Raw genomic sequence first — 26,482 nt, 5'->3', positions numbered from 1 at the left:
GGAGTAAGCCTGGATCATGCGTCAATCGTGTGCCACATTTGAATTCCACACACAACAGGGTAGTATTGCAAGCATGCATGAATGCTGTCGACGACAAGAGGTATGCCGACGTTCCGTCCACTCCTTCGGACGATTGTCGAACCACGAGAGTCGACGGCGGTGGTGCCAACTACTCATGACGCCATCGCGGCAAACATGGAGGATGCTCATGTCCAACTACTCGGCCGACAACGCATACAGCATGCATGCACCATCCAGTTGGTGGCGGCAACGACTCTACCGAATTTTGAATTTTGTGGGTCATCAAGATATAGAGGCTCGACTGTGCGAAACTTGTGTTTTGTATGGGTATACAAACATCAAGCTAATTCTAGTATTCCGTGTGTGGTGAATGTGTTTTATTGCTTCCCAAGGTAACCACCAGAAGAGCCGACAACAGTGACCGGCGCGAGTAGCACCATAGGACGACGACAATCAAGACTCTAGGTGCGTTAGATGATGGAAACCAATGCGACACGTGCACAGGTGGAGCTTCGTGATGTGGCCTCTCGTTGCATCGAGCGAAGTTACGACTCCATTCGATCTTTGACCGCAACGCTGCCGTCAGTAGCGAGCGTCACGGACAGGCGCACCCAGACATTAGCACAGCTCGTGGATGCGCGCATGGTGTTTGAGAAACTCTTGGCAGCCACGAGATGGTCCGTGCAGACGCCGATCGCAGAGCAATGCACCGAAGTCCACAGGCACATGAAGCACTTCCAAGGCCAACTTGACGAAACGACCGACAGATTGCACCACATGCATGCTGCGTTGAACGAGGCCAAGGTCCCGCACTACGACTTGCATGCCGCGATCGACGTCCTGTACGGCGGATCATATTCGCGACTGCCCCGCGTGATCCACAACGCGACGATGCTACCGCCGCGACGGGGGCCTCGACCGACATCCGACGACGACGACGACAACCACGCGCGCAATCTTTGTCGTGTGCAAGAGATCAACGACACGATCCGCTTTCGCTTGATCGAAGAAGACATCCCGGACCTCTTCACAGACATTCGAGTCGCTGACGGATGCGCCACGACGTTCGTCGCCGGCCAATTCCACGTCGTGTTCACCGTGAACGGCCGCGAGCCGGACAGTCTGTGGCGCGTGGTGTCGACCCGCACGATCCTCTCCGACGACATCCGTCGCCCCACCGCATTCAAGGTGTCCACCGCCAACCTCCGCGTGATCGCCGCCAACGCGCCGACGCCCGAGCACAATGACCATCTCAAACACTTGGTGCAAAAGGTCGTCACGGCGTCGGCGTCGCCGTTCGTTGCCGCGTGCGCCGTCCTCCAAGACTTTTGCAGTCGCTTGGCGCTGCAGATCCTGCTTGCGCAAGGCCACGCCCTGGTCATCGCGCGGTGGCCCGCCGTGGACTTTCGCCCCGTTGCCGACAGCAGCAGCAATGCCGCCCTCGACATTGTGTACTGGAACCACTTGGCCCCGTCCGGCGGCAAACTCGCCGTCCCCCCCTCGTCCTCGTCGTCGTCGCCCTTCAATGCGGCTTGCACTCATGACGCCACCGCCGCCACACTGCCCGTCTCCACCGACGGGCTTTGCATCCGGCTACACGCCCACAACAACAACAACAACGCGGCGCTGTTCTCCATATCGCTGCACCCGTCGCCGCCGCCCGAACTGGCGCGGTTGTATCCGTCGCTGCTGGAACCGTTGGTGGACCTCCCGACGGACCTCATGCAAGTCAGCGCCGAGACGCTTTTGATGGCGGCGATGGCCGTCCACGCCGCGAGCGTTCTCTTTTGCCTCGAGCGGACGCTCGTGCTCGGCGCCACCGCCCCGCTGCTGCATCTCATGACGGGCGAGGCCGTGACGGTGGCGCGGTCGCCGCGGAGTTTTCGCATCTCGCGTGTCGACAGCACGGGCCAGTCGCCGCTCGAGGTGTCGTTGGACGTCCGAACTGGCCGGTTCGTCGTGCTTTGCTTGGTCGCGGCGCGGTCGCGGCTGGTCCATGGCGCCACGTCGCAGCTGGAAACGGTGCTCAATACCCAGTGCAAAGTGCATGCCGCCATCCCCGTCTCATCGAGTACTAGTAGTACTAGTCGGCTCACCCTGGTGTGGGAAGACGAGCCCGCCGTGCACAGCGCGCTGGCATTTGCCTTGCGGGAAATCGTCGCGTTCGAGCTGAGCTGCTTTGCCGCGTCATGCGCCCACGTCGAAGTCCAGCGCCATGTACAGATCAACTGGGACAAGTACATCAACTTTCGCCAGCAAACGGGCAACAGCATCGACGCGCTATCTCTGTCTCCACACGCGCTGTTCTTTCAGATCGTGCGCAACAAAGAGTCGTCGGGGTACCTTGTGGTCGAGTTTGACCGGCTCGCCGACTTGGACACGGCCGACGTTGTCGCATCTGCGACAGAGCACGAGTACGTTCGGTCGCCGTCGTTTTCGTTGCTCCAGCTGCAAACGTCGAGCATTCCATGCGCAGTGCAGTTTTTCCAGCGGTTTCCTGCGTTTCGAAAGGATGCGATTCCACCATCGACTGCAAGGTCGTATTTGTCCAAGAAGCGCAAACACACAACCGATGACGACGTGACGCTGCCGTTTCTGTCGGCGCTGTTCCTCCATGTGATCAGCCTCTGCCATGAACGCATCCAGTTGCAGCATTATGTCAACTTTGCGCGCCGCCGCCGCGTCAAGATCAAGTATGCCGGCCAGGGCGGGACGGCGCTCGCGGGGGTGACCACGGGCGAGCAGATTGTGTCGTTTCCGTTCCCGGTAATATTGTATTTTTACCCCAAATTTGGCTGACTTTTGTGCTGGTTATCAATCGCCAACTATCGATCGATCGATGATCGAATGTTTGTATTGACTTTTGTATATCGTCCAGTGTCACACACTAATTTCAGTCGAATTCGATGTTGAAAATTGGTCGAAGAGAGGCTGATTGGATTGGCTACTTGATTCATATTGTGGGTTTTGATTGGTCGAATATCGATTGTCTGCCGATTTATTTGGTTATATTCTGCTCTTATTGAGCTCGAATTTCGAATATATCGACTTGACCAAATATATATATTTGATATATTCGAACATCAAACGACATATATACGACGACGACTACTTAGGAACGGTTCACGGTCGCGCCATTGGCCATTAAAGCCGTGCACGGGCACCTGCGAAAGTGTGGCGGGTTTGAAATGTGTGTGCAGCTCACGGCCGTCCCGTTTGACTTTGTCGCCCCTACTACTAGTAATACTAGTAGTACGACGCACCACTCGGCGACCGCCGCCGGCCACCTCATCTTTCGGTACCCGCCCGTGCAAAAGTTCCAACCCGACAACCCCCTCGAGACGTTCATGGCGGACCTGATCACCCACGTGAAACCCATGGCCGAGTTTGGGGTCAAGCTCCAGCGCACGCTGAGCGCCGTGGGACGCTACACGTCGAGTGCCGCCGACATCCGCGACCATTTCTACGTCGAGCGCGCCGATCCATTTGGGTTTGTGCTCGCGTGCCGCACGTCCAACCCCAAGCGGTGCGTCGCGGCGGGCTCGTCGGTCGACAACCTCGTCACATATCGCGTTACGATTGAATACAACCCCAAGAGCAAGTTTGTGCTCAGTAGCAGCCACAAGGCCGAGCACCCGCTACTGAATTTTATCCAAACTGCGTTCAACCTCCACGCGGACTCGGCCCAGCTGCTCGAGGCGCTCGAACGGACCACGATTCCACTGGGCATCTTGTCCAGCACGGTCAGTTCGCAGTTGATTTCTGCCAAGTGCTACCGCCACCACGCTAATGCGGCGCTGGTATGTCTATATATATATATATATATTTATTAGTTTTCGAAGTGTATATATATGTCATTGTGGGCTTTGCGGCTGGGAGAGTGGTGTTGTTGGCAAGCACAGACGGAATTCACTTTGATGCTTGGAATAGTATACTCCGCTTTGGGAACCAACCAAATCAATCGACTAGTGGTATATATTGTATTGTCCTTTTACCCAAAATTTGACATTTGTGCTAATTCTTTGCCAAATCGATCGATCGATTCTTTGTACTGACTTTTGCATGTAAAAGTGGTTTAGTGTCACATTAATTGAAGTCACACACTAATTAGATGTTGACTTGGTCGAAGAGTGGATGATTTGATTGGCTACTTGATTCGTTTTCTAGGTTTTGATTGGTCGTATATCGATTGTCTGCCGAATGGACCTCACCCCAAATTTGTATCAAATCGACAATATATATATATATATATTATACTCTTCCAATTGGCGATATGATGATATGGCTGGTGTGTTTTCAAACATCATGGGAAGTGTTGTTACTTGATTCATCGCTAGGAAAAGCCGCAGCATCCGACGTCGGGGCCTGGAGGCGGCAAGAAAGGCGGCAAAGGCGGCAAAGGCATGCGGCTCGGGTACAAAGTGAAACTACCTGGCGAAGAAAAGGGGTATTATGCTGAAAAGTCGTACGGCGGCGACGACAAGTCGTTTGTGCCGGCGGAATTGCTGCTCATTCCTCGGTCCCAGAACCACATTCGACTCACGTATGCCGATCGATGTGGTATTGACATTTATTTCCTCGAGGTACAATCCCATATATATATATATATATATTGCCCAAACCAAACAGTCGACTAGGATTTGTATGTATTTGTACGCTCGCTTGTATATTTATATATATATACATGGAATGATTGTAATGTGTGGGTGGCTTCAGATGTGTGACATGGTGAGATGGTACTTGATGCGTAGAATGAAAAAGTCAACGTGCGCAGTGCGCCGTGTGGGGCGCGGGTGCCGTGCTGCAGCGCCGACGGCGGCATCACCGTATCGCATGAAGGGTTTGGCGACCGGTTACGAAGTGTGATTTTTCCGGAAATGGCGTCGTTATAATATCCCCCACGAGTCTAAAAAAGTATTGTTATTTCTCCAACCCCGCCACCCACCCACCACACGGGCTTGTCGTATGTGCTACAGTAGTAATATTATTCTAATATATTCTAAACCCCCCCATGTGGAGATATATTTTTGTTGTTTGCTTAATCGTCTTGATATTGAACCATTTCAGAATTCGGGGCTGGGGCCTGCGAGTCCTCAAAGAACAATCGACTGGCGGCGGTGGTGGCTTTGTCGCTGGGGGCATCCACACTATGAACCACCTACATCCCATTCGTCGATATATATAAATATATATTTATCATGATATTATATCGTACATGGTATCGAGTGTCCAATGAACACGACTCGGCGTCGCCGCCCATGTCCCCCAGCAAGTTTTCGAGCTGCGTCTGCGCCCCGCCTACGTCGGCGTCGTCTTGGCGCAACGGATCCATTGGTTGCTGAGGTCGTTCGTGAGCAACTTCCACATGTCCTCCTTCGATCGCATCCAGCTTCCGCTTCTTGGCGTCCGTCGGGTACGCGGCAAAAGCCGACGCGCTCACACTCGCAATGAGCCAGTTGGCGTCCACAATGCGCACATTCCATTCCACTGCCTTGGTGTATTTTGGCCCTACATACACACATTTAATATATATATTTCGAGTGGAAATCGGCACACAATCGACCGACCAATTAAAATCCACAACACAATCAAGTAGCCAATCAAACCCACTCTTCTACCATTCAACGTCGAATTTTTTTAGGGTGGGAATAATCTATTAATGTGAAACTGGACGTTTCATATTCAAGACACCATGCGATTGATGGATATTTGGGGAAAATCTACATTTTGACTAAAAGTACATATATATATATATGAAACAGTGTCGCACAAATACCTTGGGGGGTCCGACACACGAGGTGGGTGTTGCGCTTGGACAGTTTGGTCGTGAGCGCCGCGCCAGTCAACCGCAGCAGACACGCCATCACGGCGCGCTCGACGTCGACAAACATCGAAATACATGCGCGCATGGATCTACCATCAACATAACATCATCTTTCAAGTCAAAATATCAAGCATATATATATATATATATATATATATATATATATATAATCTCTCTTGCTGATGCGAACGAGGCACTGATTGACATATGATATATATATATATATGTCTATATTCATAGATTCAATATATATATATGGAATCCTCTTGTTCTCAAAGATATTAATATATATATATATTTGAGTCAATACATACGCAAAACACGCCAACGGAAGGACCGGAAACATACTGGCGCGGGTATCTGGCTGACACACAAACAGCGGATGCTTTCGACGTGGGTAGATGCATCCGTCCTAGTATACAAAAGACAACAAACTCCACTTAATTTGGACAAGTGGGGATAGGATATATACTGGTGGTTTATATATATATACTTGAAGACAGCAGTGGAGCCACAATTCGGTCACGAGCTTGGCGCGAGGCATGGACGCGACCAGCGACGGAAGCATGCCGTCGGGGAGGTCGCAGCCGTGGCCGAGCACGATGTGCGTGATGCGGAGGACGTCCGTCGGCTGGAGGATGCGCGGGTCCGTCGTGTTAAGCTCCCGATACCGCCCGCCCACGCCCTTGATGTGCGTCTTGAGCGCGAGATGGTTTGTCTATATATTATAATATTCATTCACCAGGAAAAGTTATCAACGTTCAAAACAAACGTATTCACTTGACATTTCCATAGAATATATATATATTCTATGGAAATATCAAGTGAATATATATATATATACATTAGGATTTCGTGGATATGATTCTGGAAAATAATTATTAGTATTTTTAGAGGACGTACCCCCGTCGACCCCAACGCGTCGGTAAACACCAAGAGGAACATGTGGCCTGAAAACAGAAGCTTGGGATGACGCTACCATATTATACACGTGAAACCATGGAATCGACATATATATATATACATTTAACGTGAAACCATGGAATCGACAAATATATGAAGTCGTGCTAATAGATACTACTAGTATCTACTAGTAGTAGTAGTAATACAGGTGGCGGTGATACTGTAGTATACCTCGCTCGTGGACTTGGCTGGGTCGACGCTGCTGCTGTTTTGATGGGCAGCTAATTGTAATTTATCCGCCAACGACGTTGGAGTTGGCTTGTTGTTGATGTCATTCACATTAGTATGGCGCCGTGGTTTGTGCGAGTGGAGTGCCGGGGGTGCTACTGTGGTTGTATGGATGGCGGTGTAGTCTGTTTGCATATGCGGCGGCGGGTACTGGGCTTCCGGGAGGCACGACGCCGCCAAGCACGAGTGGATGAGCCAACCGGCCGCGACCACTTCAATGTTTCCGTGCGCGTCGTACAATTGCGAGCACGATCTACATATAAAACAGTGTTTGTACGGGCTGAGCTTGAACGTGTATAGTTTTCACATAGGATGGATGTGCCGTTGGTATATATATATATATATTAAACTAGAATAGTATGAATTCAAATATATGTATATATTAAACTAGAAAAGTATGAATACAAATATATATATATATATATATATAACTAGAAAAGTATGAATACAAATATATATATATAAAACTAGAAAAGTATGAATACAAATATATATACAAATATATAAAACTAGAAAAGTATGAATACAAATATATATATATATATATATATCAAAATACCCCATGTAATCGGCAATGACGTGCGTGACGGTGGTGTTGTAATTGTCGTAGCGAGTACCCATGCCAAATCGAATGAGCGTTTTGAGCTTGAGCATAATCTCGGGCGGGAACCCCGTGAGCCAAAACACACACCCGTCCAAAAAGCACCCTAAATATATATATATTTATATAAATATGTATATATATCTATCAGATTCCCAAGTTATATATATATATATCGTTGTGTCTTGTAAATATACAAGTATTCCTAATATTCAACGTTGTTCGTTCTGTATCGCACACTAGTATTGGAGATACAGTATCACATATGCATGCAGCACCTGCAGGCTCGCCATCGAGCATGGTCAAGCACTGTTGCAACTGGTCGTTGAGTTTCAAGCAGGTAGCGCCTACGTCGTCGATGCCGTCATCGCCGTGGAACGATGTCTCAGATGGATGAAGATGGTCCTCAAGCAGTCGATACGCGTCTTCGTCCTTGTATTCTACGCAGTCAAAATAGTTTTAGTATATATTTGCTTTTAAAATGGACTGGGGCTGCCAATCGAATCGACGAAGCAGCAATCGACGGACCGAAGTAGCCAATGAAACTTTCGGAAAAAATACTTTTGGACCAATCAAATTGCAGGTGGATGTATTTGGTGTATATTGCCAAGTTTCTCCATTTCACAAACAGTTGAACGTTGTATCGGACAGGAGTCACAGTGAGTATAGTTAGTTCAAGTAAAATGACGCTCGACGATGTCGTCGAATCTATCGAAATTACCAAATTTAGCTCGAAAGTACAATGTTGCATTTGATTTTAAAGTTCCAACAGTTCGGCTGTCACCTACTTTGGACTGGCCTGGATCAAATTGATTTGGAAAGGAACAACCGCGACTTGCCAATACTTTCAAAAGTCCCTTGACCCTCTTTGTTTGACGAAAAACGGAATATATTTGGCAAAAATTGTGTCAAAGCTTAGCATTTTTCACATTTTTGTGCCCATTTGTTCGAATTTGCCATCATATCGACAATTTTGCGTTTTTTTGGCATCCACACTCACCCTATGAATGTAGACACGTCTAACATATATATATTGAATTTGAACTGACTGTGAACAATACATAACAGTTAACGTGCTAACGTGGATATATAATGTGTCCATGGGTTGGTTGCGGGGCTTACCTTGGGCTTCGATGCAGGCCACGATCCAATCCAACGTGACCACAGGTATGCCATATGCGATGGCGGTGTTGTACTTGGCGCCTTCGGGTTGCTATGTATATATGTCGTGGGCACATGCTTACTCAATTGGGGCTAGATGACGAGAACTATTTCGTGATATGGACGATAATACTGCTTACTTCTGCAAGCAAATGCGTCGTGGAACCAAAGTTCAGGTCCGGGTGGTAGATGCCACCAGCTGCTTCGCACAGTTCCTGGACCTTTTCCCGGTCTTCCACGTACAATCCTTTGAAATAGCCGTGAGAACACACATGACACGATCGACGTACCTGTCGTGCAAATGCACAACCCTTCCAACGGCCCGAGTTCGTACTGGTCCGCCGGCACGACCTTGGCCGCACGGGAACACTCTTTGAGCCAATCCAACTTGACCACTTTCATCTTGGCAGCCTTGGCAGCTTTGTACTTGTCGGAGCCTACCACTACAGCCAGCAGGTGCGTGACGCCGTCGTGAAGGTCATCGTCCCAGCGCATGCCGAGTTGCGACACGATGGACTTGGACACGATGATCTCTTCCATGGACAAGCCAGTGCTGCACACCATGTACTACAACAGCATCGCCATATGAATGGTTGAAGTCTGATGCCGCGCACCTCCGACGCATCGGTCATGGTGGATGCACAATTATGCGGATGCATCAATATTATCCGGATCAGATTACTCCAAAAAGTTTGCACCAGCGCTACAAATCTCCTTGTGCACTTTAAAACGAGATATCCGGATATGGGAGAGCTTGGGATTTGTATATAATCCGGATACATAGCCTAGAATGGGCTGTTTCTAAAACTTGAAGCCAGAAGGTGGCTCCTGAGAGCTTGCCGTATTCGCCGAAAGCCGCGAAGAAGGTTTCATGGCAGGGATGAACGGCATCCAGATTGCAATGACGGACACCAACTACGAAGAAGCGAGCGAGTGCTCTGTGTGTTTGAAGGGGTTCCATCCCTTCCGACACAAGCACCGATGCAAGGTATGCAGAATACTCGGAACAACCTGATCCAAGGTCCTTCCATGTACGTAGTCGTGCGGGCATGCCGTGTGTCGATCGTGTGCATCGTCTCAAAAGAAATCGTCTCGCATGCCCAAGAACGAATCGATGCGCATTTGCGACAAGTGCGTTCACCAGGAACAAGAAGAACTGGCTGAGCGAACGCGCCGACTCCAAATTGAGAATGCGCGCGTCCGACAGCTAGCTGAAATGGAAGCCATCCAGCGCCAAGCGATCGAGTCGCAACGGGTATTGAAAGAGGAAGCCGCGCGACGAAAGGTACGCGCGCTTTCCCCCCACGTTCTCCCAACCACTGACGATCCTACGACCCATCGTGGTGTTCAGAAAGCGGCGTACGACGCCCTCGTGCTCAAACATTTTGGGGACGAACGTTTGTCGGTGAAACGACTTGTCCAACGGCGCCAAAGCTTCGACGCCATCCATCCTTCGCAGCACTTCAGCCAAGCGCGAAAGGACTGGGTGCTGGAGCTCGTCCAACGCGCCGACGACGTTCAGTTGTACGTAGCGTCATGATCATGAAAACGGCGTGGACTCATGCATGCGCAGCGCCGTGGCCAACCCTTCCGCGATCACCCAGGTGGAATCAATCTCGGAAGAATGCGCGATTTGCTTGGACGTGCTGGAGGCCGGCAATGCCATTTACACGACCGCGTGCGGCCATTCATTCCATTGGAGCTGCTTGAAGGACATCAAACAATCGTCATCCACCAACTCGGACCACTGCCCATCCTGCCGGTATGTCCTTCACATTGGCACATGGGATGAAGATTGGTCCATCGTCATCATGTTGATCTCCAGGTCCAGCTTGACCGAAGTGCAAATTAAAAAGAAATGCGACCACCCCCGCGTTCGCGCCACGCATAAATTTTGCCGCGACTGCGGCGAGCCTGTGACGGCAGCAGACATCAAACACCGTCCAGAGGAAGCGGGGACGACTGCTCCACGCAGCCAACCGCCAACTCGATCGCCAGCATCTGGGGGGGCCTTGAGCGGCGCCACGTACCGCGCTGGATCGCAAGGGGCGTTGGTGCAATGTCCGCAATGCCGAATTCAAATGCGGGTGCTTCCGCATATGTACAACATGTAAGGTTGACATGTAACGAACGTGACCATAATGCCTTGATTGTTGTAGGCGAGTGGCCTGCCCTCAAGGACACATGTTTCAGGTACAAGTAGCGCCGACGTCCAGTGGAGTGAGCAACAACGCACCAGCGTATTCCAACTCGAATGCGCGCGGTGGCTACCCCGGGACGTCGTACCATCGTGGATAACGATAAAAATCAAAGAAAAATGCATGTTTCCATCATGGCTTGTACGGTTGATGTAATCGCACCGACGTGGAGTCGACTATCAAACGACGATTCACCCTTGAGTTTGCTGGAGTTTTACAGCCTCTTGCTTGAAGTCTCGAATTGCCTTGACCTTTGCCTTCTCCTGCATTTGTTGAACGTCTTTGATTGCATTTTCATGAATGTTTCGCACGTGTCTACATTCCATTTATATCCATGAGCAAAGAAAATAATGGATGGAGTCATAGTGGAGGGATATGTTACTCCATTTCGTCGGTGACAGCGTCTGTCATTCGCTTGAGTCGCTTTGTCGATTTCTCGTAAATGGCATGGTTCACTTTGTAAAACGACTCCAGTTGTCGATTGGTTTCGTCAATTTCGGTGTCGATTTGCCCTAGCAATTGCTCGTACTTGACTCGCATCGACTCTTCAATGTCTTCCTTCGTGGCGACGAGGTGCGCCTTCAGCGTCTTCGTCGCGCTGCGAATCAACGGGTTCATCGGCACTGGTTTCTCGACGATCTCCACAGGAGACCATCCCCTCTTCGACACTCCTGTGTAGCTGCCCAGTCCTTTGTCTTGCTTCCGACTCCCATGCTTCCTGCTGTTGTCCATGATGTGGGTGTTTGACGGGGGGGTGGAATTGGAAATGAAGATCCTTCTCTGTATCATCAGCTTCAACGTCAAAACTCAAGGAAATTATTCTATTTTTAATTTAGCTCCCTGATATAAATGTTTCTATAAACGTCGATTAAAAATATACATGAATGATATTTAAATTTTGCGCGCGAAGACGCAATACAAAGTTGCAGCCAAAATTCGACAAGGAAGTGTCACTCAAGATGGATTGTCCGAGCAATGCAGAAAGTCCAAGTCACAAGCCCGCCGCGGCAAGTCCACGCCACCCGAAGTAGGCCACATGCAACTACTACTACACGCTTGAGAAGGCGTCAGGGCATGATGCAATTGCCAAGTCCTGATCTAGGCGACTCGAAAACGAAGATCAAGACCGACAGTGTCCAAGAAGGACACGCAGCAATGGTTTCCTTTGCGTCAAGTGCGAACATCATTGACCTCGCTGACTCAAGCGACCTTTCTGGTACAAGTACTGTAGTATCGTGACCTAGATGATTCACATCAACAGAACCACCGACGCCAGAGATTGTGGACCTGACTGAAGCCGCTCTGGGTGACGTACGACGTTTATGCATGACCACGTGTAATCCACGCTCGGTAGGAGTTTGAGCAACGAGAAAACGATTATGCGAAACAAAAGCAAACAGATTTGGATAACGATCGATCGCCGAGAAGACTCCCCTGTTCCAGTGATCAAGCGCTACGCGATGCAGGCTTGTCCACCCCACAAGCCCTTGACGAGGTGCGTATGCACGTAATTGCTACGACGAATCCAATGCAATTTTCGATACGATAGCCTTCACGGCGATACCTTTCGGACTATCCTCGAGAATTCGTACATGGAATGGGCCATGGAAATCGCAACATCGAAAGGTATCGACACTGAGTTTTGTAGGGTACACATTCATACTCGATACAACATTAGCAAGAAACGTACCGAGGTATCCGAAAGTGGTTCTACTCACATCTGGAGCGACGATCCTCAATCAGCACCGGATTATGCCCCATTGTCGTTGAAAATACCGAGTCTATCAACCAGCTTTCAAGCGCTACTCACTGGCGAAGGTCACCAATTCGAAGAAAATAGACCGACTCAATCTACACGTTGCAACGGTCGCGAGTTGTTTGACAAAATAAGAGCCGCGTATCTACATCTTAATTCAAGCTCCGCTCCAACTAGAACCAAGCCCAAACGGTACGTCAATATCCTCATAGAATCTCAACATTTCTAATATCACTCGTAGCATCCTCAAGCCTGAACAGGTTCGGGTTTTGCTGTTGAATCTGCACCTTCCTGGCACATTATCCTAGCACCGATACCCCCCAAGCCACTTTGTTGAGCCCCACGAGACTGTGATGCACTCTAGTGATGCTTGCTCAACCTTTGGAGAGACCCATTTTGCTTGGCCGAAAACGTTCCAAGAGCTCAAGTCACTCAGCTTTGTCCATGGCGGACGAAGTAAAAAGTTGGATGAATTGCGTGTACATCTGGCTCAATTGTTTCCGGTGGAGAAATCGACATCGTCGACCCTACTATTGCATCCTTGGGATGTCACCCCTTCTTCGTCACCTGCGTCGACACGAGCACCCAGCAAAGGTGGGTTCTATCAAGTTCATAGCGTGAAATCCACATGAACTCTACGTTAGAGGATGGTATGGCGACGGCCTCGAGCAAGGTACAAACAATCACAGGCTTACGGCCATAGCTCTTGACTACGCTATGCATACTTGTAGAAAGTGCAACTCGAGCATTCAACTGTGGGGGATTCCCAAGGTAACCCGATCGGTTCCATTTTGGTAGTGTGACTTGTTTTATAGGCGGTTCGTGCACGTCGCTGCCGAGCGCATGTCGTTCAAAGAGACTGCACCGAATGACATTTTCTAAAACGTCGTCCAAGTGGAAACTCCCCCCGAGTGTTTGGGATCGAACTGCACAACTAAAGGTCATCACTGAAAGCCACCAACACTTCCGAGGTTCACGCAAGCGACGTAATATTCAACCATCCAATCCGAATGTCGTGGATCCAATACCCAAGATAGATGCCGACCGAAAACTCTACTCGCCAGTGCCCAAAAAATCGGCATAGCCGCACCGAATCAATACCGTCCTTTCCTCAATCCATATCCTCACGGTACTTGAACATTAATAGTCTTGACTTGTACAAGCAGTTCGAACGAAGTCTACGTAGATCCTGACCGACGACTATAATTCTTCAATGGACGTGACTACTTACTTGTGCATTCATTTACTATATTTTATATATCGTCGTGGCTTGGATGGTATGACATTTTGGAGGTGTGGCGTTTCGTCGGTTACATTTTGTAACCGAAAGGGCTACAGCGGCTCTCCGCGACGAACGACGATGAGCTTGACGTGGAAGGGTTCCAAGCACCCCCCTGCTTATAGCTCGGTGGTTGCAGGCCAAGAGCAGCCAAAACGACCCATCCGCACGAAGCCTAGCTTAGCGTCCGTTGGTTGCCCTCGTGGTATTCCAGCCAGCGAACGGCCATCGATCCAGTCACGCGAAAGCGGCAACGCTGAAAACGCAGCGGAGATCCGTGACCGCCGAGACGACGTGGAGTTCAGGGCTGACGACGAGTTTTTCATTTTCGAAGGCACTGGCACGTCCCACCGAGCTTTGGAAGCGTACGCATTCACTGCATTATGATACTTCGTGATTATACAACTGCTGCTGTCGTAGGGTCAATCGAAGTGCTATCGCCAAGATCCGCGAGCAAAGTGTATTGATCGAGCGACTCAAACACGACAAGGCCCTGCTAGAGGAGAAGCTCACGTTGACACAACATGATCTACGATTGCAGCAACAAGTACAGCATCTGCAATGTATGGTTGTTTAGAGCGTCACCAGTGGTGGTGGGTTTTGTTTGTTTGCATAGGTACAACACAGTTTAGTCGCGAGCAAAACGTTGTTAGAAAACAGCCAATTGCCCCACCTTGGTGTGGGACACGACGGAGTCGTTAAAGCCTCACCTGCTGGTAAATTGACAAGCGAGTTGAACAATACAACGAGTAGTTGATACCTTGTTTAATATCCTATTTGGAATACTACGAGTTGATTGTCGTTCTCACGTATGTAGGGGGTCGATCGCCAGCACGTCCGTCGTCTCAAGGCCGAGGTAAACCTCTGTCGCATGCAATCATACGCTCCATATCGTGGCCACAACTTGTCTGAAAACGTACTCCGAAATGGACTGGTCCAATCCGTAGCGAGCCCGCGAAAAGTAGTATCGGCCACGGTGCAAATGAGTCCCGCGGAACAGCGCGAATTGGAAACGTTACGGCTTAAAGTGCACGCGTTAGAGAGTGAGAAAAAGGACCGGAACGCGGACTTTGCGGTTCAAACCAAGACGTTTCAGCGGCGCATCAAGAAATTGCAACAAGAGGTACAATATGTGGTGAAAATATCTATACTCACACGACAAACGCACTTTGGGGCTAGTTGCGCGACCGCGACGACATCGTCATGGGAAAAGACGCCCAGATCAACGTGCTGCAAATTCGAAGTTTGCACCAAGTGCCGCTGCTCCAAGGTACACCGACATGACGACTACTAGCCGGACGAGTAGTAATACTAGCCACATGCAGGCATCCATCCCACGCCACGAATGCTCACAGACGAAATGTGGCTGTCGGTGCCGCCGTTGAAAACGCACATTGAGTCGTCCAACGTTGCAAAATCCAACGTCGGCGGTGCGTTCGACGCGCTAGTGTCCAAGAAGTTTATGGATTCGATACGGAAACTCCCGGGGCACTATCACGAAGCGTGGCTTACGGAACTGCAGGTTGCACCTCGTCCGACTTCGACTGCGTAATCGTCGTCGTGATTAGGAGACGGCAACGAAATTGTCCTTGTTGCACACTGGGCTCAAGGCGATGTGCGGAGTCTTTCACCGACTCGCGTCTTGCTGCGATTTGTACGACATGGTGCGGCTGATATCGGCCGAAGCGTGCGCCCTTGCAAATGCTGAAGAGGTACAGTCTCTATTACAAGGCGGATATATATATGTGTATACCGTGTATATTTATGATAGCGTCATACGTTTATGATATTTCGTTTCCTAGGCGTTTGTGTTTGTGGTCGATCCAGTGCAAAAGCAAGAGTTTTGGAGTCGGATTTGTCGCGCAGATGGCGAAACCATCACCGCGAGGTCCAACATCCCGCACATTTCCCTCGACCAACAAACAGCATACAACGAATACCTGGCCAAACAACCCCATCACGTTGCTCACGATGTCCCGATACGCCTGAGCAACGACCACAGCAACCATCACCCGCAGCACAATGTAAGTAGGCTCTTTATCTCACATGTGCTTGGCCTACTAGGAACACATCCAACTATGCTCATATTTGTATGTATTGGACTGGTATATATAGCACACAACTACGAGTTCGTTGGAGTCGGCCGACAGCGACGAGAGGTCGCCTATGCACCAAGGACGTCTGTCTCAACTCTTGTCGCAGCCGGCTCCAGGCTTTGCCTCGTACGTGTACCACACCAAAGAAGTGCTCAACATCCCTGGCTGCAAACTGTTTGGCCATCCGCTGTACAGCGGCGGACACATGAATTCGGACCGGTTCATCAAGTTGAAAAGCTCGTCGACCATGTTGCTTCCGATATGCGACGGCGACGACCGTGAACCGCTGGCGGTGCTGCAAGTGTGTGGCAAGACACATCACTTTCGCGGCATGGGGGTGACTGTGACGGTGGAAAACTGTTTGTCGTTTACCCAAGAAGACGAGTACCTGCTGTCGGGGTTGGCGAATTTCTGCAGCGGGCTCTTGGCCAAAGTCATGACGTTCACTGAAGTCGAACGCACGCGAAAAAGCGAAACGGTGCTGCTCACTTTGTCGCGTCAAATCTTCACTTGCCTCGACTTTCCCAAACTGTCGATGCTTGTGATGCAGTCGACCAAGGAACTCCTGGATGCAGGTATTATATATATTGTATTCTTGGGAATGAAACCCCCCTCCATCGCACAACGCTCATGAAAGTGAGGTGTTAGACCGATGTACGCTGTTTGTGACGAAAACGATCCCAAACAACGGTACTGTATCGCGTTTTATAAAATGGTCTAGTAATACCTTGACGGGCGACGAATGATGGATGGGATGATATTGTCCTTTTCGCTGAAATTAGAATCGATTTGAGTCAAATTCGAAGCTTATTCATTGTATGGTAGTATACACCTTTGAAGTTGAACAATTTCACTGGGCCAAACGATTGGGTCAAACTACACTAATAGAGGATTGGTTGCAATTTTCGTTATAAATATAACTGGATTGGCGAATCTATTCTCACATAGCACACGTATATTTGTCAAATTCGTTCGATTCTACTCATAAGTTCAAATATGAACGGATATTTGATACTATATATATCATGGAAAGTAGAACATGTCCTATGTGCGTGGCAAAGCGACATCAACAACGGCACGGTGCACCATTCGTGGAGAAATCGAGGTTCGTTCTGAGAGATAACGTGAAGGCAATGCAATCATCTTGATTTGATCAGGACATGAAGTTGTGGTCCACATGGGCCAAGGCATTGCTGGAGCTTGTGCCGAGACGCGGCGGCTGATCAACGTGCCCGATGCGTACGAAGACAAGCGCTTTAATCGGGTGCGTAGTTCCGTACACTTGAATGAGGTATGTCATGCCTATGATTGGCACACACGGTAGGCCTGGGACGACAAGACAAAGTATCGGACCAAGAGCATCTTGGCCATGCCCATCATCAGCAGCAAGGACAGTCTCTTGGGGGTGATTCAAATGATCAACAAATCAGGCGGCACCGCGTTCAAAGCCAAGGACGAAGAGCACATTGCAATGGTGTCGCAACTGATTGCGTTGGCGATGGAAAACAACAACTTGTTCCAGAAAACCCAGGTGCGCAGTCGCCATGCGTCAGTGTAATCTATATATATATATGATATTGTCCTTTTGCCACCAATATTGGGTTGGCTTTTGTGCTGATTCTTTGCCAAATCTATCGATCGATTCTTTGGACTGATTTTGGTATGTAAAGATCGCCCAGTCTAACACGAATTGAAGTCACACACTAATTCGATGTTGCATTGATCGAATAGTGGATTTGATTGGCTACTTGATTATTGTTCTGGGTTTTGATTGGTCGATCATCGATTGTGTGCCGATTTCATGCTGCTCAATCGGTTGAGCAACCTCTCCCATTTCGAATCGATGTGACAATATTGATATCTATATATGATATTGATATCTATATACGATATGGATATCTATATATGATATGGATATCTATATATGATTTTGATATGGGTGGTAATTTTGTACTTTGGCGTGGGTAGGATGTGAGCAAGTGTATTGGCACGTACATCCGCCACTTGCCGCTCAACGAAGCGTTGCTCAACATGAATACGCACGCAGAAGAAATTGTGGGGGTACAAATCGCGTGCATTTACTTGAACGACGAGCGCACCAACGAATTGTACACGTACCACCGCCTTCGAAAGACTCGCGTGGACATCAAACCATCCAGTTACAAGTATGTACATCAGCTATATATCTACGGCTGTTTGGGTGGTTTATGATGGCTTGTGGGTGCAGGAATAGCATCCTCGAAGAAGCCCTGTCCTTGAAAGAACCGCTGATCGTCAACAACGTTTCTCAATATACACACTACAATCCAGCGGTGGATACCCTCAATGGCATCGCTGCCCAGCAGGTCTGTGGTTTTAACGCCAGATTCGATTACGGATATATATATATATATATATATATACAACCATTACGGATATTTAAATATATATTTTTTGCAGGTCATGTTTGTGCCGCTGTTCCAGGACGGCAAGAACGGCATCGACGACCGCGTGTTTATTGGGCTGCTGCAGCTCGTAAACCGAAAAGGCACGACCCACGACTTTGACTATGACGATTCACTGGTCGCGATCATTGCAAACCAAGTGTCGGGCATCCTCATGAGTATCATCGAGCGTCAAGTACGAGTTCTTGCATCATGTTGATTCTCTCTTTTATTTTTTATATCTGACTTTTAACAAGTACAATACACTGCTAAAACATACTCGAGTAGTGCTGGTCAATGTAATGCATAACTTGTTTATAATGTATTGCTGAATATTACTCGAGGACTGGTTAATATAATGCCTAACTCAATTCCGTGTATCTCGGATGATAATGCATTGCTGAATAATACTCGAGAACTGGTTAATATAATGCCTAACTCAATTCCGTGCATTCAGCCCTCGTCCCCAACATGACCTTTTGTGTTGTAGACCATGCATCAACTTCACGAAGACACCAAGGTAGTACGGCGACACACTAGGGTTTACCACATCTCATATATAGCTTCAGCGCTTGTCGTGTTGTGTTGCTACGCTTGTCGATATCTCGGTGGTCGGAATGTTGATATATTGGATGCGTAGTTGCTCTTGGAAACATGCATGTCGTTCTACAAGGAGTTGAACCATGTTGGGATTATGAACGCCGTGTACAACGCCACCATGTCGACGTTTTCAATCGACAAAGGGCAGTTGTGGCTCTGGACTAGCGACCGCTCGAGCATGTGGACATCCAAAGTACGATCTAAATATATATATATATATATAATATTTACGATACATATATAAATCGAACACGCTGGATCGTTTTCTGCCATATTAGCTCCTTCCGTCGGACGAAATCAAGTTTATCAACCCGACGTTACAACGTCGACTGTCCGTGTCTTCAAATGATCGGATCGAAGTATCTTGTTCCGAAGGTATATTATATTTTGGAAGCGCTTGAACAAATATGGTAACTATTGTATGCATTTTATCATCCAACGACGTAGGGCTATTGAAGCGTGTGGTGAGCGAAGGCAAGGTCGTGTCTGTGAAACGATGGGACTACATTGTACGATGTCACGAGTTGTGCGACTTCGATTGGTTTATGACAGTCCTTAGGGGGATGGCGGCAACCAAGACGGCATTCAACGGATCACTTCCACCGACAAGAACGCATGCTTTACAGACTACTCGATCACTGCGTGTCCTGTGTGGGACTCATTTGGCATTGAAGTCATTGGCGTTGTGATGCTCATGGTAAGATCCATAACAACCTATCGAGTTAAAGCAAAAGAGATTCCGTTCACGCGTTCACAGTGCATTACAATTTGATGCTTTGTGCTAGTATCCCCGCGGCCGCAACCTCCACCGCCTCGAGTTGTCCAAAATTCCCATTTTCACAAGACAGGTACGATAATAAATCATATCGCTTGAAGTCCCTGTCGCCATGTCGTGAAATGTATAAAATACCCCAATATATTATTGAATCTTTCCAGACTCGGTTCAATCAACCGATTCCCATTGGTCAATCTGAAAATGCTTGTCTCTGATTGGCTACATTATTTTTTCCAATCGGGAAAGCCAATGAAACTTCGCCGCGAGATCATATTTGGGATCGGTTTTACAAATCGCGCAGAATTGGGAATTTTGTAGCAATTTCATATATTTTGACCATGGTAAATATATAGATTACGGGAGCACTCATGGTCTGCCGCGACGTGTCGCAGTATATTCATCGCGTCCAGAGAATGCAAGACTTGCTGGAAGAGTACACGTCTGCCACGCGTGCAAGTACGTCTCGCCTTGTTGTCTTCTACTGCACCAAGCACTATGAATTTTGCGTTCATGTTTCAGTCGTTTCCTGTCGACTTGTTAGGTGCGACGCTGTTCAACATGAACCTTGTCACTGTGGGCAAGCCCGCCCCGACTACGCTGTCGTCGCCGTATGGGTTTTCACTGGCTGTGACCATCGACAGCAGCGGCGCATTGCGCTCATCCACGTACCCCGTCAACATGTTTACACGAGGCTTTTCGCTTTGTTCGACACATGACATTCTTCGGCTGCCCGTGGACGCCCACGGCAACCGCCACGTGATTCAAGTCACCGCGGCGTCGCAGCCCCACTACGAAAGCAATCACTTTGACAAATGGTATGGTGCATTCATTTCACCCAAATTTGAGTCATTTCGCCAAATAGTTTTCGAATCTATTGAGTTTTCGAGTGAAATTTCGTGTTGTGGCGTGGTTTCTCTGATTGGCTACCTGTGATGAGCTCAAAATTATTAGCCAATCAAAACCTTCTCAATGAAATTCAACCAATCAGATCGATTGTGGATCGGTTTGGTCGGCGCGATTCGATTGCACCCCCTCCCCAAATTTGTATCAAATCGACAATATATGATCCTATTTAATCTTTCACACACTACTACTACTACTATACAAAGTTTTTAGTATATAATAACGTTATGTGTGGTTTTGCCCCATGCGGAGGGATCAAACGTTTGAATTGGCAGAAATTCGACATGACGTAATTTGATTATTGGCTCAGGCGGATACATTAATTCTACTTACAGCTCCAGTTTCGAATCGATTTGACAATAGTGTCGCGAAAATCTGTCCAATATTCGTTTTATGTGATGGGTGGTGTCGTCGTTAGGATGGGACGGGATGTGGTGGCCGGCGACTGGGAAAAAATCAAATTTGACCTGCACAACGCGTTCAGTCGCAAAGAAACGCTCACGGCGTACTACAGCACGACGCATGCGCAGTCGCTCCAGTTTGTAAACACCCTCGAGACGGTGATTTCGTCGGCGGCGCAGAATTCGATTGCAATCAACGGCACTTTGTCGTCGAAGCAACAGCCGATGGCAGTCGCCATGCCCGACGCCAGTATTCGCAAAGAAATCGCGTTGTTCCTGTGGCAATTTTGCTCGGCCGATTTGAAAATCCACCTCGACAAAGTATTTGCCTTGTTCTCGCCGTATGACCCCAAGGCCACGGGATGTGTCGACCCGGCCGACTTTGAGTACGTTGTCAAGGCGTGGGGAGTCCACCTCAACCACCACGTAAGTCTGCTCACTGGGTTCTACTACAGTGCTGTTGCGATGGATGGAGATAAAACATCATCCAATAATATACATACTTGGTAGGAATACGATGCCCTGTATAAATGCTTTGCGTTACCCGTGGGGCCTTCGCTGGACATGCCATACGGCGACGACGGCACGGACGTTCCGTACAGCATCGATTACAGGTTGCTTGCTAGGTTTACTTACCTACTCACTCGTGTTGAGTGTATTGTTGTAGTATTCAATCTATATTGTGAATTCGCTATAAACTTTCGAAATTCGCGTGGTTTTCTATTCAGTCTTGCATCTCGCTGGAACTTCTAATTGGCTGAATTTATATATATATATGTAATTGTGAATTCGCTATAAACTTTCCAAATTCGCATGGGTTTCTATTAATAGTGTCAGCCTTGAATCTCGCTGGAACTTGTGATTGGCTCAATATAAACTTGTCCATTCTGTAAGAGCCAATCAGGTCCATTCAAAAATGGACAAAATATTACATCTGAATCGACGAAAGTGATTGATATGCATGTTTATAAACGTACGTTTGGACCAAATATGTGGAGTCATTGATATGTATGTGATGACAGGAACGTATTTGAGACGTTGGCGCCGCATTTTATTCGACACACGCACTTCCAGCACGAGATTTTCCCCACACTCCACCCCACCACGCACGTCATTACAAGCGTCCAGCTGTTCTTTACGCCCATGAGCCACGACGGCGTCGTCGTACCCACGGCCCTCATGGCGGCCGACGACGACGACAACGCCGTGTCACATTAGCACGACATAGAAATGTGATGTGTGACACTGTTTATTGCTGTTTCACGGGCACCGCACTCCACGTTCCCGTCACTTTGACCACCACCACGACATGCAACAACCCCACGAAAGCACTGGCCATGGCTTGGCCGGTGGTCCCCAAATTCGCACGGCCCCAACCGCCGCTGTAAAACCCTAAGGATAGCGCAGTGCCTAGAACAACAACAACAGCAGAGATATTATCAACATCCCTTCGACATGCTTGGATACAGCAAGGGGTCATAGTACCGGAGGCGAGGAAGGTGACGACGCCGAAGATGCGATGCGCGGCGTCCTTCCATTGCCAGTTCCACGTGTTGCCAAATGTCTTCAACGCACCCTAGAGCATGATATCCAACACATACATGTTCGAATCAGCGCACAACATATATATGAACACACATGGACGGCATCGAGATGGAGCATGAAGAGAAACGACCAACTACTACGACATGGGCATGGAAATGACTCGTACAAGGACGAAGCTGATGTAGTACAACGCAAGCGCGGCACTGCCCACCCACGAATGGATGGTGGTAAAGTGAGGGCGGCTGTTGTTGTCCTTGGTGACGTATATGGCAGTGAACCCAATTGACGCCAACACAACCGACACGGCCTGCATGAACGCATGCCACTGGACCAGCGACGTTCTATCGTGAACATATTAGTGCAGGAACACGTCCGGGTGGGGGCCGCATACCGCTTGGCGTGGTTCCCTTCGACTCGACGGTCACTCATCGCGAGCAAGGCGCTGAGGATGACATGGTTAGTTGCATCGAGTTCAAGGGAAACAGTTGCAGACTGACGTACGATGGAGTTGCAAGGAGATACGCGACTGCCAACGTGATGGGGTGCCATGAGAAGAGTACGACAGGTTGACCCCGTCCAAAGGTCAGATATCCGATCCATCCCACGACCGCCGCTCCAAGGGCCAACGCCACAGATTTTAGCGCCATGACAAGTAATGAAATGACATTGGAAGGGGAATCCTGTCATCCGGATACAATGGTGACAAATATCCGGAAAACAAAGACCTCAACGTCCGGAAATGTACTTCAGCAGCTTCAACAAGCAACCATAATGAATGGCAAAGGCGGCAAGAAGCGCAAAGCCGCGGCGATGTCCGTCGAGGATGAGATCGCTGCGGTGAACGATATTCTGCAGTCGGAAACCACGTCACGAGGTAGCATGTGCGCTCGATGGCAGAGAAAAAAGTATAATGATGGTGGATGGCAGAGTCGTGGCAAGTGGGGAAGCGGCTCAAGACGTTGATCGACGCACACCCGGACATGACCAAGGAGCAGCTTGGAAACACCATGTGCATGTGGGGCACGGCGATTTCGCGCATTGCGTCGGAGAACGACGACGCGACATTGGCCGAAGCTGCCATGGACAAGTTCCATCAAGCGTTGACGTTGCTGGGCCAGGACGAGATGGGTCCGTACGGCATGGCGCTGTACGGCAGTACGTCCATGATTGTCGCGACGGAGAAGCAAGACCGGTGCGCGTCTGTCCATCCTCTTCAGATATCCTCACAGGACGTTGTAGATCTGTCCTCGAAGCGGCGCTCGCGCAATTTGACGCGGCAGTGGCGATGGACACACCCGAAGCCTTCGAGTCCCCTTTTCAATACGCCAAAGCGTTGAAAGAAGGATCGGTCCTGGTCCAGCATTTGATAGGTACATTAGTATGACCAGCAACACAACGGTGGCAGTTATTGTCAGTTCTCCATCGATTCTTTGACTTTTGTATGTAAGAAGGGTCCAGTGTCACACACTAATTTCAGTTACACACTAATTCGATCTTGAATTGGTCGAAGAGAGGCTGATTTGATTGGCTACTTGATTCATGTTGTGGGGTTTGATTGGTCGTATATCGATTGTGTGCCGACTTGGTTCTTCTGCTCATTGAGCACCCAAACACTCGAATTTCGAATATATCGACTTGACAATATCACAATCTGAATCAGAGAAATGGATGGTGGTGGCCTAACCTTTCGTCGTAGATACTGCCGCCGACACCACCGTCACAGACGAGGACAACAAGGGGATAGCAGACAGTATCGCATTTCAATCCCCCCAAGCCCTTCAACAAAAGGTTCGATGTCTTGTTCTGCTACTATATGACACTATTTGCATGTAGGGTCTAGAGATATGCAATCACATTCTCCAACAACATGCAGCCGTGCTTTCCGACACTCCACTTCAACGTACGAGTGTTCTATGCAATTCCACATCGCCATATATATATATATATATTATTACGTGGTAGACGCTACCGGTGACAACGACTCGGGTGACGAAACTGGTGACGATGAAGTGGAAGACGAAGTGACCAAGGAAGACATGTCCGAGGTCGTGCTGCTGCAGGCGCAACTCACTGCGCTACTGGCCACAGCCACCCCCGACGCCATATACGACCTATTCAAGCAAGCATATGGTGGGTCCTTTGTCATTATAATCTCATGTGTTATGTCCAAATATATATTAAATTTAGAAATAAAAAATTATAATATATATTGACGTTGTTGTGTGTTGATGTAGAACTCCATCGAGAAAATGTCAACGCGCTGATTGAAATGAACACGTTCGTGTGTCGCGTGGAATTGACATGTACGTGCCGTTGTCGATACTATTTGATTGAAATAATATATATATATATATATATATATATATATATATATATATATATATATATATTCGTGATATTGGTGGTGATGTGTGCAGCGTCAATGGTTCCGTGGGTCGTGCCCCGCCTCGAATGGATGCAACAAGAGCTGCTTCGTGTTCTCGACGAGCTCGAGTTTGACCTGGACTCGTGTTTTGAGGTATGATATATATATATTCGTATCCATGCAAATATATATTCATATCCATATATATATGCATTCCTATCTATATTGTAGTATATATATATAAAATATATTGATATATGCACATTCATATCCATATACAAGTATATATATATATATTTATATATTTACATTCCTACCTATATATCCGCCCCCCCTACTAGACAAGTAGTAGTAGTAGTAGTAGTACTAGGCAGAATCTGTGCGTCGTTCGTTTATGTCTTGGTGACGGTGGTGGTCTGTGTCTTGATTCCAAATGTTGCCGATTCATTCGTTTCTCATCTGCGACACCGTTTTCCCATGATGTTATATTTTTCGTTCGTATTCATTTGCTTCAGTATCTGTATTGATATTTGGTTATATATAATAATAGCACGTGATGCGCGCGTCGACGTTGGCAAAGCCCAAACCAGTCAACGAGGTCGTTCCCAAGGTGCTCGACGTCCTCGGCCGCAACCTCGTGGCCCAGCTCAAAGCGTCCTCGTCTTCTTCGAACGAACTTCACGCCCACGCACTCAAGGTGCTCCAGTGCGCGCACCACCTCCACGACGCGTTCGGGTGCTACTCCCTCGCCGCACTTCACGCGCTCCCAGCGTTTGTCAACCCCACAGAGTGCCACGTATGGCTCGACACGTGCGAGAGCTACGGCGTGCTCGATGATGAGTTCCAAGCTCGAGACTTTATTACCATGAAGGACCAAGACTGGTTCGGGGCGTTCGCAGCACCCAACGGCACGCTGCACCCGGTGCACGCCGAGCTCGTAGTCGCCCCATCGGCGCCATCGCCGTCGTCGTCGTAGGGTCTAGTGGATGTAATAACTCTAGTATTTCCGATTGACGAAGGATGATCCCGTTGGGTATGACTACCCTGAAATACATTTACAAATATATATATTGTGACCCTAATTCGCCAGTTTGGGACCGAATTCAATAAGGGAGCGCCTGGTAATATTTTTAAAATAATAATACTATGTAGTATGTCATTTTCTGGCAAAATGTTGGGATTCGCAACCAAAAATACCATTTTCAAAATGGAGGTAAAAGGTAAAATTTATAATATGACGTGTATATTGGGTCCATTTCATTGAGTATCTATCATCCCATTATTTTGCCAGGAAATGAAATATTCTATCTTTTGGAAATATTATCAGGGGGTGCACGCCAAGT

General features: G+C 48.4%; 7 protein-coding genes across 9 annotated transcripts; 4 read left to right on the top strand and 3 right to left on the bottom strand.

Annotated features, from left to right (window-relative positions):
* Positions 1 to 403: 403 nt before the first annotated feature.
* Positions 404 to 5,030, top strand: H257_14976 (hypothetical protein). The gene is made up of 4 exons (XM_009842928.1): positions 404 to 2,787; positions 3,138 to 3,821; positions 4,359 to 4,604; positions 4,773 to 5,030. Exons 1-4 carry the CDS (start codon positions 496 to 498, stop codon positions 4,911 to 4,913), a joined length of 3,363 nt encoding a protein of 1,120 aa, XP_009841230.1. The 5' UTR covers positions 404 to 495; the 3' UTR covers positions 4,914 to 5,030.
* Positions 4,658 to 9,443, bottom strand: H257_14975 (hypothetical protein). The gene is made up of 13 exons (XM_009842927.1): positions 9,413 to 9,443; positions 9,089 to 9,365; positions 8,939 to 9,045; positions 8,760 to 8,850; positions 7,916 to 8,077; positions 7,596 to 7,743; positions 6,980 to 7,289; positions 6,749 to 6,820; positions 6,339 to 6,563; positions 6,160 to 6,257; positions 5,798 to 5,934; positions 5,237 to 5,529; positions 4,658 to 5,179 (listed from the first exon to the last, which is right to left on the bottom strand). Exons 1-13 carry the CDS (start codon positions 9,428 to 9,430, stop codon positions 5,060 to 5,062), a joined length of 2,058 nt encoding a protein of 685 aa, XP_009841229.1. The 5' UTR covers positions 9,431 to 9,443; the 3' UTR covers positions 4,658 to 5,059.
* A 168-nt stretch (positions 9,444 to 9,611) lies between these two features.
* Positions 9,612 to 11,779, top strand: H257_14973. Of its 2 annotated transcripts, XM_009842925.1 has the most exons (6): positions 9,612 to 9,786; positions 9,838 to 10,083; positions 10,150 to 10,322; positions 10,372 to 10,560; positions 10,624 to 10,908; positions 10,958 to 11,779. In XM_009842925.1, the coding sequence occupies exons 1-6, from the start codon at positions 9,670 to 9,672 to the stop codon at positions 11,094 to 11,096; spliced, it is 1,149 nt and encodes a 382-aa protein (XP_009841227.1). In that variant the 5' UTR covers positions 9,612 to 9,669; the 3' UTR covers positions 11,097 to 11,779. The 2 variants fall into 2 exon arrangements, with proteins under 2 accessions (XP_009841227.1, XP_009841226.1); XM_009842924.1 differs by having other exon boundaries at positions 9,838 to 10,322.
* H257_14974 (hypothetical protein) lies at positions 11,116 to 11,761 on the bottom strand. The gene is made up of 2 exons (XM_009842926.1): positions 11,379 to 11,761; positions 11,116 to 11,311 (listed from the first exon to the last, which is right to left on the bottom strand). Exons 1-2 carry the CDS (start codon positions 11,726 to 11,728, stop codon positions 11,188 to 11,190), a joined length of 474 nt encoding a protein of 157 aa, XP_009841228.1. The 5' UTR covers positions 11,729 to 11,761; the 3' UTR covers positions 11,116 to 11,187.
* Positions 11,780 to 13,960: 2,181 nt separating the features above from the next.
* Positions 13,961 to 22,677, top strand: H257_14972 (hypothetical protein). Its single transcript, XM_009842923.1, has 28 exons — positions 13,961 to 14,396; positions 14,452 to 14,578; positions 14,648 to 14,747; positions 14,849 to 14,887; positions 14,979 to 15,154; positions 15,211 to 15,301; positions 15,357 to 15,553; positions 15,600 to 15,743; positions 15,834 to 16,055; positions 16,147 to 16,702; positions 16,776 to 16,817; positions 17,164 to 17,232; positions 17,285 to 17,391; positions 17,452 to 17,658; positions 18,096 to 18,292; positions 18,355 to 18,472; positions 18,567 to 18,746; positions 19,041 to 19,070; positions 19,191 to 19,343; positions 19,429 to 19,525; positions 19,598 to 19,659; positions 19,710 to 19,847; positions 19,936 to 19,998; positions 20,279 to 20,381; positions 20,467 to 20,740; positions 21,247 to 21,655; positions 21,740 to 21,843; positions 22,252 to 22,677. Exons 1-28 carry the CDS (start codon positions 13,966 to 13,968, stop codon positions 22,445 to 22,447), a joined length of 4,632 nt encoding a protein of 1,543 aa, XP_009841225.1. The 5' UTR covers positions 13,961 to 13,965; the 3' UTR covers positions 22,448 to 22,677.
* Positions 22,221 to 23,548, bottom strand: H257_14971 (hypothetical protein). Its single transcript, XM_009842922.1, has 5 exons — positions 23,276 to 23,548; positions 23,166 to 23,216; positions 22,941 to 23,115; positions 22,715 to 22,805; positions 22,221 to 22,639 (listed from the first exon to the last, which is right to left on the bottom strand). The coding sequence occupies exons 1-5, from the start codon at positions 23,419 to 23,421 to the stop codon at positions 22,479 to 22,481; spliced, it is 624 nt and encodes a 207-aa protein (XP_009841224.1). The 5' UTR covers positions 23,422 to 23,548; the 3' UTR covers positions 22,221 to 22,478.
* On the top strand, positions 23,459 to 26,261 carry H257_14970. Of its 2 annotated transcripts, XM_009842920.1 has the most exons (9): positions 23,459 to 23,648; positions 23,702 to 23,966; positions 24,014 to 24,144; positions 24,471 to 24,562; positions 24,608 to 24,674; positions 24,737 to 24,904; positions 25,009 to 25,077; positions 25,192 to 25,292; positions 25,690 to 26,261. In XM_009842920.1, exons 1-9 carry the CDS (start codon positions 23,471 to 23,473, stop codon positions 26,113 to 26,115), a joined length of 1,497 nt encoding a protein of 498 aa, XP_009841222.1. In that variant the 5' UTR covers positions 23,459 to 23,470; the 3' UTR covers positions 26,116 to 26,261. The 2 variants fall into 2 exon arrangements, with proteins under 2 accessions (XP_009841222.1, XP_009841223.1); XM_009842921.1 differs by lacking the exon at positions 25,690 to 26,261 and having other exon boundaries at positions 25,192 to 25,356.
* The last annotated feature ends 221 nt before the right edge of the window (positions 26,262 to 26,482 follow it).

Source organism: Aphanomyces astaci (assembly GCF_000520075.1).
Source record: "Aphanomyces astaci strain APO3 unplaced genomic scaffold supercont1.64, whole genome shotgun sequence".
NCBI lineage: Eukaryota > Oomycota > Saprolegniomycetes > Saprolegniales > Verrucalvaceae > Aphanomyces > Aphanomyces astaci.
Note: the sequence above shows the minus strand (reverse complement) of the source record. Positions and strands in the feature narration are given on the sequence as shown.

Bases quoted from the DNA above. Each gene is read 5' to 3' on its own strand.
- H257_14974 (XM_009842926.1), bottom strand. From the start codon at position 11,728: ATGGACAACAGCAGGAAGCATGGGAGTCGGAAGCAAGACAAAGGACTG. The intron at 11,312-11,378 runs GTAACATATCCC...AATGGAATGTAG, and splicing joins GCTGTCACCGACGAAATGGA to ACACGTGCGAAACATTCATG.
- H257_14973 (XM_009842924.1), top strand. From the start codon at position 9,670: ATGGCAGGGATGAACGGCATCCAGATTGCAATGACGGACACCAACTAC. The intron at 9,787-9,837 runs GTATGCAGAATA...CCATGTACGTAG, and splicing joins GACACAAGCACCGATGCAAG to TCGTGCGGGCATGCCGTGTG. The intron at 10,323-10,371 runs GTACGTAGCGTC...ATGCATGCGCAG, and splicing joins CGCGCCGACGACGTTCAGTT to CGCCGTGGCCAACCCTTCCG.
- H257_14971 (XM_009842922.1), bottom strand. From the start codon at position 23,421: ATGGCGCTAAAATCTGTGGCGTTGGCCCTTGGAGCGGCGGTCGTGGGA. The intron at 23,217-23,275 runs GTACGTCAGTCT...TGTCATCCTCAG, and splicing joins TATCTCCTTGCAACTCCATC to CGCCTTGCTCGCGATGAGTG. The intron at 22,640-22,714 runs GTACTATGACCC...TTGTTGTTCTAG, and splicing joins CGTCACCTTCCTCGCCTCCG to GCACTGCGCTATCCTTAGGG.
- H257_14976 (XM_009842928.1), top strand. From the start codon at position 496: ATGATGGAAACCAATGCGACACGTGCACAGGTGGAGCTTCGTGATGTG. The intron at 2,788-3,137 runs GTAATATTGTAT...ACGACTACTTAG, and splicing joins TTGTGTCGTTTCCGTTCCCG to GAACGGTTCACGGTCGCGCC. The intron at 4,605-4,772 runs GTACAATCCCAT...CTTGATGCGTAG, and splicing joins TTGACATTTATTTCCTCGAG to AATGAAAAAGTCAACGTGCG.
- H257_14975 (XM_009842927.1), bottom strand. The intron at 6,564-6,748 runs GTACGTCCTCTA...TATAATATATAG, and splicing joins ACGCGTTGGGGTCGACGGGG to ACAAACCATCTCGCGCTCAA. The intron at 5,180-5,236 runs GTACGATATAAT...AATGGGATGTAG, and splicing joins CATTGGACACTCGATACCAT to GTGGTTCATAGTGTGGATGC.
- H257_14970 (XM_009842920.1), top strand. From the start codon at position 23,471: ATGGTGACAAATATCCGGAAAACAAAGACCTCAACGTCCGGAAATGTA. The intron at 23,649-23,701 runs GTAGCATGTGCG...GGTGGATGGCAG, and splicing joins GTCGGAAACCACGTCACGAG to AGTCGTGGCAAGTGGGGAAG. The intron at 25,293-25,689 runs GTATGATATATA...ATATAATAATAG, and splicing joins ACCTGGACTCGTGTTTTGAG to CACGTGATGCGCGCGTCGAC.
- H257_14972 (XM_009842923.1), top strand. From the start codon at position 13,966: ATGGACGTGACTACTTACTTGTGCATTCATTTACTATATTTTATATAT. The intron at 19,526-19,597 runs GTATATTATATT...CCAACGACGTAG, and splicing joins CGAAGTATCTTGTTCCGAAG to GGCTATTGAAGCGTGTGGTG. The intron at 21,844-22,251 runs GTTGCTTGCTAG...ATGTGATGACAG, and splicing joins CCGTACAGCATCGATTACAG to GAACGTATTTGAGACGTTGG.